Genomic DNA, 11,157 nt, shown 5'->3' with positions numbered 1-11,157 from the left:
TTTGTTTCTTGTGCACAAAATTGTGTGGTATGTGTGAATGGGATATTAAAGACAATCCACATATAATTTATTCTATTTTTATTTTAGTTAGTCTTTCATCATGTATACAATGGTGTAGTTTGTGTGTCAATGGGATGTTAGAGGGGAATAAAACTACTTTTTTACTTGTATATCCATTTTAAATGTTTGTATTATTATTATTATTTCAAGCATTTTCTGTTTTACTTCTTAACTGATTTACTTTTTTGTTTGCCCAGTGGACCAATGTGTCCCTTTCCCCCTTTAATAATGCTCATTTTGGTTGTTTCAAAAAATAAAGATAAAGGCCAAGAATTGGCTGATTTGTGTTTAATCTTGATACCCAAGACAGTGTGAGACATATTTTTCCTGTACGGTATGGCTGAGGAGAAACTCCCCCCCACCTCGTCGCCCCTGTCTTCCTGGAAACTCGCCTCGTTTTAGGACCCGGCGGCCCCGGCTCGACCTCGGCCGCGTCTTGGCTCGGCACCAAGTGGCACAGCCGCGACTCGGCAGCCAATGGGGAGAGAGGTGGGCGGAGCTACACACACTCCGCCTGCCTTATATGGCAGCGCGTCGCCATGGCAACGTGTGCTAAGTTGCAGCAGTCGTGTCAAAGTTCACTATATAGAGAAGCTCGGCGAGCTGATCAGAGAGAAAGCATTCTGCCAGCCGTGCGCCTCTTAAGCCCAAAACCTCCCCGACCGCCTTTTCAACATATTTCCACACTTTGATTCGCCTTTTTTTTTTTTTTTTTTTTGGGAAACCACATTCCAATCACATTTTCATCGCACGGAAGAGGAAAAAGAAGCCGCGAGGAGGATTGTAAGAGGCGGAGATCTCCATATTTGCTGGCTCGAGAAGAGGATTTTCCCTTTTTAGCGGAGAGAATTCTTGAAGAGTCGCACGCGGAGCTCGTTGGTCCACATTATACCGCGGGTCTTCTCCATCCTCGCCCCCCCTTTCCTACCCTCCTACCTCCTCCTTCCTCCTCCTCCTCCTCCCTCCTCCTCTTCCTCCCAGCTCCAAAAAGCCAAGCCGGTCCATGCTGCTTGCTCGCTCTCGTCCCGGCACTCGGCCCACCTTCCCCGACCGCGGGGGTGCTGGATGGCCGGCAGTAGGAGCCCCCTTGTCTCGGCCTCGCTGGTGAGAAGCAGCCTCCTCCTCCTCCTCCTCCTCCTCCTCCTCGTCGTCGTCGTCGTCGTCTTCTTCCTCCGCCTCGTCGTCGTCGAGTCGCCTCATTCCCGGAGCGGAGCGTCGAGCGCGGCGCCTCGGCTGTGGTGACATTTACCCCCCCCCCACCCCCACCCCCGCCCCCCGTCGGCGCGTGGAACGACAGCCCCCTCACAAAGGTCACAAAAGAGACAAAACGGCCGAGCAAAAAGTTTCCCCCCCGTTGACTGAGAGGCAGATATGGCAATGGTAGTGTGGAGAGGCTCCCAGGACGACGTGGCGGACACCCAGGGCGCCCTCTCCTCGCAGACCCAAGGCGGGCTGGCGCTGGGCAACGCGCAGCCGGGCCAGCTGGGTCTGACGGCCGCGCAGGTCGCGCCGCCGGCCCCGCAGACCCCCGCGCAGGGCGGCCCCAACGGCGGGCAGTCGGCGCCCGGCGGCGGCCAGCAGCAGGCGGACAAGCAGCCGCAGCACATCGAGTGCGTGGTGTGCGGGGACAAGTCGAGCGGCAAGCACTACGGCCAGTTCACCTGCGAGGGCTGCAAGAGCTTCTTCAAGCGCAGCGTGCGGCGGAACCTGACGTACACGTGCCGGGCCAACCGGAACTGCCCCATCGACCAGCACCACCGCAACCAGTGCCAGTACTGCCGCCTCAAAAAATGCCTCAAGGTCGGCATGAGACGGGAAGGTATTGGGACTTTTTGTTTACCTCCTATTTTTGCTTTGTCTTTCACTCAGTCCGCGCGCGCGCGCGCGTGTGTGTGTGTGTGTGCGTGCGTGCGTGTGTGTCTGTGCGTGTGTGTGTGTGTGTGTGTGTGTGTGTGTGATGCAGCGGGTGCTCCCTCGCGAGGTGGCCGGCCGAAGCGTGTCTCTGTGCCGCCTTGTGCCGGCGCTCGAGTCGGGGGGAGCTCCGCCGGATTTTATTCTTCTTATTATTATTATTTGTTGTTGTTGTTGTCGTTGTAAATATTCTCACCTAAAACGAGCAAATTCTCACGACGAGTATCGAATACGCGCGGGTATGCCGATCCAAATGTTGACGTTAAAGGCTCGATTGTGGCGCGTCCGCTCGATGTCTTTTGTTGAGCGAGTGTGCGTAGACAATTCTTGCAAACGACCCACTCGAGTGGGCCCAGCGTTCCTCGCGCAGCCTTCTCGCGTGTTATTGCTGCCATTTTGCAATCGGCTCAGGTCGCGTTCGCCGCTCGCCGGTGCTTGACGTGCAGAATTCAGGCTTCAATATCTGTAGTCTCTCTTTTTACTGCAGCCGTGCAAAGGGGACGGGTGCCGCCCACGCAGCCGCACCACGGCCAGTTCGCGCTGACCAACGGGGACCCGCTGCACTGCCACTCGTACCTCTCGGGATATATCTCGCTGCTGCTGCGCGCGGAGCCCTACCCGACGTCCCGCTACGGCAGCCAGTGCATGCAGCCCAACAACATCATGGGCATCGAGAACATTTGCGAACTGGCGGCGCGCATGCTCTTCAGCGCCGTGGAGTGGGCCCGGAATATCCCCTTCTTCCCGGACCTGCAGATCACCGACCAGGTGGCCCTGCTGCGGCTGACGTGGAGCGAGCTGTTCGTGCTCAACGCGGCGCAGTGCTCCATGCCGCTGCACGTGGCCCCGCTGCTGGCGGCGGCCGGCCTGCACGCCTCGCCCATGTCGGCGGACCGCGTGGTGGCCTTCATGGACCACATTCGGATCTTCCAGGAGCAGGTGGAGAAGCTCAAGGCGCTGCACGTCGACTCGGCCGAGTACAGCTGCCTCAAGGCCATCGTGCTCTTCACCACAGGTGAGAACGTCAAACCCGCGTCGCCCTCGCGGTCACGCGAGAGTAGCAGACGTAAACGGCACAATAATAGCACGTTTCTTGCTGTGCTGCTCCGCCATTTGTCACGCCGCGTCTCGTTTGGGGCCGCTGACAGATATAAATGATGATGTGTGTGGGGTGGGAGTGGGGGGGCCCAGACAGACTGTGTGTGCGGAGGGGGGGGGGGGGGGGCACCCAAATGATAGCGACAGAGAAAGACAAGTCTAATATTGCATAGTGTGCGCGCGCGCGTGTGTGTTGGAGTCAAGTTTGAATGCTAATATTCACGCTGCATCTAAGCTGTATAACGAATGGAGAGCAATATATGCATCTGTATGCTGGGGCTGTCATGTAGTTATTTAATAATAATAACAAAACACATGTGATCATAACGAGGTCATTTGTTCTCGCTTCTATTGTATAACAGAAAAAAAGGGGGGGAAATGTGTTGCACGTTTAAAAATATGTTCTATTTTCATATACATTAAATACACTGTATATAAATCATACATAACAATACATGTGCTTCAAAAAAAAAGGCAAACTTTAAAAGTAAATAGGCCATAAATTTATGACGCAGTAAAGTACTTATGTAGTTAAAATATAAAATCTATATGAATAATTGTGCATTTAACAATATCTAGATGGTCTCTCAGCTAAGTGTATCGTTGAAAACACAACAATAATCAAAAGTAACGAGGTAATGCATTTGTTGTACAGTAAAAAAAAAATAACAAAAAAAACTAGATATCATTTCAATGTAGATAAAGATCTAAAGTATATTCAGTGATATAGGAGTGCACTCTCATGAGTTAAATCCCATGATAATTTGTAATCAACGCAACACGCAAGTAAAAGTGACGAGGTTATCCATTTATTGCCCAATCCAAAATGATCTATGGATACTGTCCGTCCAGTTGGGTTGCGGGTGAGCTGGAACTTCTGCATATCCACGATACAACATTCGTTCATAGAGATAACATGATGTAAAGGCTCTCATTGGGGACTGCACTGCTACAAGAAAGCACAAATTCAAAATGCATTTGTTGCATTGATATTACTTTCATGCTCTGCGATTGGACAAGCACGAAAGCAAGACAAGAGGATGTACAATTATAATATACTATATATATTTTTTTTTAAAAGAAAATGACACATTTCTTGCCATTAATCCACACTCCACCCCCCACCCCCAAAAAACGAGTTAATTGTGAACGACAAACTGATGATACAGTTACTGAGTGATGATGGAGGGTGGGGGGCTCCCGTGAGGTCAGACCACCATAAATACCCCCCACACCCCGTCTTCTTTTTGCACCTTGCTCTCCACTGTGGCCAACACCATACATGCACAAAAGCTATAATAAAAACATATTCATGCATATTGCATTGAAAATTGAGTTGTGATTTTGTTTTTTTGTTTTTTTTGTCCCACCCCCTCCACACCCCCCTCCCCACCCCAGACGCGTGCGGCCTGTCGGACGTGGCCCACGTCGAAAGCCTGCAGGAGAAGTCCCAGTGCGCCCTGGAGGAGTACGTGCGCAGCCAGTACCCCAACCAGCCCACCCGCTTCGGCAAGCTGCTGCTGCGCCTGCCCTCGCTGCGCACCGTGTCCTCGTCGGTCATTGAACAGTTGTTTTTCGTCCGCCTGGTAGGTAAGACCCCCATCGAAACGCTCATCAGGGACATGTTGCTGTCGGGGAGCAGCTTTAACTGGCCTTACATGTCCATTCAGTAAAGAAGACGCAAGATGAGGGGAGAGCATTGTGGTGTGTGTGTGTGTGTGTGTGTGTGCGTGTGCGTGTGCGTGTGTGTGCGTGTGCGTGTGCGTGTGCGTGTGCGTGTGCGTGTGTGTGTGTGTGTGTGTGTGTGTGTGTGTGTGTGTGTGTGTTGTGAGGGTGGGGCTGCTGGCTGGAGATGACTATTCAATGATTTTAGCTGCTTCCCTTTTTTTTTTTTTTTTTTTTTTGCTCTGAAGGAATATTGGAAGGACAAAAAAAAAACCTGTGAATTATTCCCTCCCTCCTTCCACTCCCCCCCCCAAAAAAAGGACACGAATCTACTGACTGACTGAACTGAAAAGTGTTTTTGTAATGAAAGCAACAACAAAAAAGAGGAAAAAATGGGATTTTGTTGAGGAAATTTGAAGTATTAAGTGCATTTTTTTTCTTCAAAAAAAATGGAAAGGAATTTTGATTTGATTCACTTGTGTCCTGTGTCCAAATGTATAGCTGTGTGCGTGTGCGTGTGTGTGCGTGTGTGTGTGTGTTTTGTACTTTCCTCATTTCTTATTTTTTTTCTCTCTCTCTGGTTCCAAACCGGCTTAATATGTGACTGCGTCGTACACAGGTGGTTGTGTTATTTTCCATTCATTTAGAAAATAACGTGTACAAACAAAAGAAACAAAAAAAAAGAGAGGAATTAAAACCACAGCAATAGGAGTTGTTCTAGACTTTTGTCATCTGTAGAAGCTTCATGCTTGCAAGCGCACTTATGTTCCCAATCGTGATATTAATGAGCCACAAAGAAGATTGTGTATTATTTGCCCTTGTTGAACAATTGGCAGCCTTAATGTCATTTAGTTTATAATGTTAGATGAGTTATGATTCCTGGGGGGAGGTCATCCGAGTTTAAAAGCCAAGCCGATGTGGTGTTTAATAGCAGTATTAAATGACTAAAGAATAAAACAAACCCTCCCCGTTTCTCAGAATGAAGTGCCTGACAAGCATGACGCGATTTCTCGACAACAACTTGGTGGTGCTGGAGGGGGGAGAGGGCTGGTGGTCAGTCCCCCCCCCCCCCCCCCACCCCCCACCCCCCTCGATGTGGGCCCTTAAGATGAGTGAATCGGCCGTGCAAGCATGCCGATGTGAGGCAGTATTGTTGTAAATATAGGTCAACTTGTTTCTTTTCTACCAGCTCTGCGTGGCCGAGAGCAAATCTGTGGTTTCCAGTTTTTTTCGCTCGTCTTTCCAACGGAGTCTCGGACTCAGCTCGGCTCAGTAGCACTGACGAGTTCTGTACATACATATTATTATTATTATTATTATTATTATTATTATTATTATTATTACAACCACATTTTCTTTTGTTTTGTTCTTTTTTTTGTTTTTCTTGTGTTTTTTTTTGGGGCGGGGGGGGTTCATGTATATTTAGACTGTGAATGCATGGCCACAGGTCGCTAACCTATTTTACCCTATTTGCTATATAAATGTAAATGTTCTTTCTTTTTATTAAGGGGTTGGGGGGAATTGAGGGAGGGAGGGGGGGGGGCTGTATAGATATAATCTGTGCGTTCACTACACGCGAGCCCTTGTATTTAATGACACACGCACACATACACGCACACACTTTAAAAAGACATTAAGTGAAAGTTCATCATCACATGAGGACTTGAAAACAGGGTGAGCAGGTTTTTAGGGGGTGCTTTGACGTGCGTGTGTGCGTGTGCGCGAGAGAGAGTTTATCCAACCATTAAGAGGTCACAATTACACTAAACAAAAAAAACCAAAAAAAAACGGGATCTCTCTCACACACACACAGACACACACACACACACACACACACACACACACACACACACACGTGGACCAGAGAATGACACATGATTGTAATTATGAACCCACTTTTTTATATAAATATATTGAAAAAAATATATGACTGCAGGGTATTGATAACGGATAGATACTTTTTTTTTTTAAATGATGATCATGATCATGATCATGATGAAATTCATTACAAGTGATACCTGTGTGTGTGCGTGTGTGTGCGCGCGCGCACGCGTGTGTGTGTGCGTGAGAGTGCGTGAAAGTTTCTAATAGTTGAACACGAGTCTCGTTCGTTTGTTTGTTTGTTTGTTTGTTTGTTTTGTGTTAGCTTATTGTACAACGAGCATTCTGCTGTAAATTTGTTCTTGGTATTAAATTATAATTTATGAATTTGATATCTTTTCATGGCTTCTTTTCCTCGTGACGGATGGACGAGTCAATGGATAGTGTGTGGGGTATCCCCCCCACCCCCACAACTCATTCAATCCCAAATTTCGAGTGACGTGAAACAAATTGTTGCATCCATACTTTCTTGAAATGAACTTTTGTGAGGAATTATTATTATTATTATTATTATTATTATAATAAGCCGTGCTGTATTAGATTTGGAATGACGAAGAGGGGCCAACTTTTACTTTTGCTGCTGCGGCTGCTGTGTTGCGCATGCGTGCTTGCTTTACCGATGATGATGATGTTGATGATGATGATGATGATGATGACGATGCCGATGATGATGATGATGATGATGATGGTGATGGTGGTGGGCGTCATACCTGAGGTCTAAAAATCGTAATATTTAGCACGAGACCCTTTGAACGAAATGACCTTTTGGGATCAGTCACATCCGTCATCGGTCATGTCAGCTTTACGATACACTTTATTATTATTATTATCATTCTTTTTTGTGTGACTACTATTCCTCTAATAATGAGAAGAAAAGCAGAAAGACCGAAGAGGCGTAATTCGCTCCAATGACGTCACTTTTATTTACGACCCAGCGCGTGAACGGCATGAGTGACGTTGTAACACCTTGTTTCATTTGCAAAATATTTTGTTATTTTTTATTGGCAATTATTGCTATTACACTGGGGGTCCTTAATTTGATCATTTACATCGGTTGTACATGATTAAAATGTGGTGAGCGGAAGTAACCCTTTTGTTAATTAGTGTCCGCTTAACATTATTGTCCCAAAATTCTATTTACCATCCCGAAAAGTCCACATTTTCATCCCCCCAAATTTCCTCTCAATTATATTTGACAATTGTGCAAGTGTTTTAATGTGAGTTAATGATGCGTGTGTTACTGTAAAGTGGACGCACGCACGCACGCACGCTCGCACACAGAGGCCATAAACGTGAGAAAACATCGCCATCTACCTGCAGCGCTCGAAAGTGCACACACCTCGTGGGCTTCACGACACGCGCGCGCACGAACGCACACACTTCAGGGTCAGCCCCTTTTTGAGAGTGGGTGTGTGTGTGCGTGTGTGTGTGCTCGTGAAGATGCTGAGCTGCAAACTTTCTTGACGCTTCTGCTTCCCTGCAACACACTCGGGCCACTTCGTTAGGTACACCGAATAGCCAACACACCCCACGCGTCACATAAATGCATTTTAATTTTTATATTTTTTTTGATTGTATTGCATCACACTGAGGGGAGTTTGTAATATTTGAGAGATTGACGCAGCGGCGCCAAAATCTTAGGAACCGCTGTTTATGATGATAAAACACGCACTGCAATATTAAAACCCTTTGTTCAGTGAAAGAAAAGAAAAGTAAATATCCTAACGGAGCATCGTTTCATTTGTTGACACATTGGGAAGGTGTCCCTATTAATGTGGCTTATTATGGCTCGTGTATTAAATCAACTTAATGTAGATTTCGACGAACAGGTTGCAACTATTTCTCAGTTTTAAGCGTTGCTCGTTGGGGGTGGGGGTGGGGGAATAACGACATAGTCGAACAAATGATGACTGCAGTGTGAATTTGGAAGATGGAGGAAATCATCTTCAATATTACACGCGCGCACATCAAATAAAGACACACAGCCCACTGCTTCCATCCACACTATACTGTACTTAGTGTTGCTTAAATCCAGTGCAATACTCTCAATGACACTTTTTTTTGGTTGTTTGTTTTTTTTAACCTAGAACGTGAAAACCAATCAAAATTGAGCATTATCATCTTTGGAAAGGTTTCTTTTCCCGCTCATTTTCCCACTAGTGAGGTAGGCAGTTATGATTTTTATTTGATTTTTTTTATTATTAAAGCAAACCACCCTTGTGCACACTTACACTACCAATAAAGAATAAGACAGCCTTGGTTTCATTCTCTCGTTTTTTTAAAAAACATGTTGCATGCGTACAATAGGCGGGAAAAAGACGTATGTAGCATGGAAAAGACAATCGTTAATATTACGCACAGCAAATAAATACACATTTGCAGTTATTAGTGTATTAAAACAACATAATCACATTTCTGCAAGCTTCCGCTATAATTATAGATTACCACCTTGATTTTTATTTAGATTTAGATAGATTTTTTATTTTCTCTGTCGTACAATAGGTTAAAAAAAAACATTAGAGGGATGACATACAGATGATGTGAGCGGAGGAGACCATTTTAAATATTGAACACACTAAATAACCACACACACGCACACACACACACACACACACACACACACACGCACACAGTCTACTTCTTATACTTTGTATTATTTATAAAGTCTGGCATTTACAACGGGGGCATGCAATGGTAATGACACTTTAAAGCATTTTAAAGCCTTCAATATCCTAAAATGTATTTGGTTGATGGCGAATTGAGGGATATTGAAGGGGCTTGTGCCCCCCTCTTCCGAGCACAAAAAAAGGCACCATTTTTTCATCGGGCACTAATTGCAGTTATTAGTGTATTCAAACCACTTCGTGCACACTTATGACAGACTTGGTTTGGATTTTCTTGCTTTGAAGAGTTTCTTTTTGGAGTGAAAAGAGCATTTCAGGAGGAAACAATGGCGCTAACGTCCTGCACGTACATTGAAAGTTTACGCAGCAGTTGCAACTTGAAAGCCTTAAATACTCCCCAAAATGGATTTTGTTGAAAGGGTTTAGGTGACGCATCACACTTTGGGCTGCCAGATTTGAGGATGTGCCCCCCGGAAAAGATTTGGAAAGCATGTAAATGTGAAATAGAAAAAAAAAAAAAAAGAGGGAAAAGTATTCAATTGGTTATCTGGTGATTGGAATGATAACAGTCACAAAATGCATGTTATTAATGAGTATTAGTGGTTGCCAGTTTTATGGGGTTAGAATTTGGATAACATTGCACCCCTTAAAAATCAAAATATTATTTATGAAGTATTGCACTACAGTGGTTTGAATTAAACAGCATTCTAGAAGCCTCAAATACTCACAAACGCCACCTCATAATCAACATATATTTATGACGGGTTGTTTGGGATGGAGGACTTCACACGTTGCCCGGTTTAAGTTTGTACACGTGACACTGGTCCCTTTAAAAAAAAAAAAAAAAAAAGCTCCAATTTGACAGTCCTCAAACCTGTTCGATAGATAGAGAAAAAAAAAGTTTCGCTCAATGGTGCGTCCAAGGCGTCTCGTTTTTCTTTGCTTTTTTTCCTCCCGCGTGAGTTCGAAAATCTGTTGGTTGAATTGTGGTTCACGGCAGTCTTCATCTGCATCATCATCATCGTCATCGTCATTACCGGCACAGTGGCAACTCACGCCTTCACACCCACAAGGGGAAAACACCACAATAATTTCGGCCTTCAAGTGTTTAAAAAAAAAAAAAAAAAGAAAAGAAAGAAACCGTAAAGACTCGTAATTTGGGCAAATATTTTATGTATTTATTTCGAGTTGTTAATTGAGTTCGTTATGATTTAATTGTGGAACTCAGATGTTGTGCTGGGATATGGGATTTTGTATCGCATTTCTTTAAAAAAAAAAAAAATTGTGTTTTGGCTTTAAATGGAATAAAAACATTTGTGGTAACGTTACATCTCCAGTTTCTGGAGACATTTATTTTGTCATCTGGACGGAATGAAAAATGAATGAGAAAAATACCCCCCAAAATGTATATTAGCAATAAAAAAAAATAAGCATTTCGTTATTCATAATTTTTATTTATTCATTTTGAAAATCGTACCATTTGATTAGCTGCACACACTAAATCTCCAGGTAAAAAAATACAAATATTATTATATTCCTATTTATTTCTCTATTTTTGTTATTATTTTAAAAATTGAAATTGCGTTTCACACACGCAACGTCCACGTCTTTAGAAAGCCCCCAAATCATTGCTACCGAATCACTTCTTACTTCTCGTACGAAGTTGGGAGCCCGTGAATGTGATCACGTGCGGTCAATCGTGGAGATGACATTACAGGAGGGGAAAGAATAGCCGAGCCCCGCTTCCTCCTCGTCCCGCCCCGCCCCCGCCCCCCGCCGCCGAGTGACCCCCACAGGACCCGGTGAGTGGCGCCGGGCCCCGCTGCACTAATGACCTGCAGCGACCGGCCGGGAAGATGACGAGCCAGTGCGGGGCCGGCTGGCGGCGAACAATGCTGGTCGTCGTCATGTGCGCTGG

At 45.4% G+C, this 11,157-nt stretch overlaps 1 protein-coding gene across 2 annotated transcripts; it reads left to right on the top strand.

The window, feature by feature from the left end:
* The first annotated feature begins 631 nt into the window (after positions 1-631).
* On the top strand, positions 632-6,947 carry nr2f2 (nuclear receptor subfamily 2, group F, member 2). Of its 2 annotated transcripts, none has more exons than XM_061678292.1 (3): positions 632-1,879; positions 2,459-2,986; positions 4,468-6,947. In XM_061678292.1, the coding sequence occupies exons 1-3, from the start codon at positions 1,432-1,434 to the stop codon at positions 4,740-4,742; spliced, it is 1,251 nt and encodes a 416-aa protein (XP_061534276.1). In that variant the 5' UTR covers positions 632-1,431; the 3' UTR covers positions 4,743-6,947. The 2 variants fall into 2 exon arrangements, with proteins under 2 accessions (XP_061534276.1, XP_061534275.1); XM_061678291.1 differs by having other exon boundaries at positions 2,441-2,986.
* Positions 6,948-11,157: the final 4,210 nt, after the last annotated feature.

Source organism: Phycodurus eques, chromosome 5 (genome assembly GCF_024500275.1).
Source record: "Phycodurus eques isolate BA_2022a chromosome 5, UOR_Pequ_1.1, whole genome shotgun sequence".
Classification (NCBI taxonomy): Eukaryota; Metazoa; Chordata; class Actinopteri; order Syngnathiformes; family Syngnathidae; genus Phycodurus; species Phycodurus eques.
This window is presented reverse-complemented; position numbering and strand designations above follow the sequence as displayed.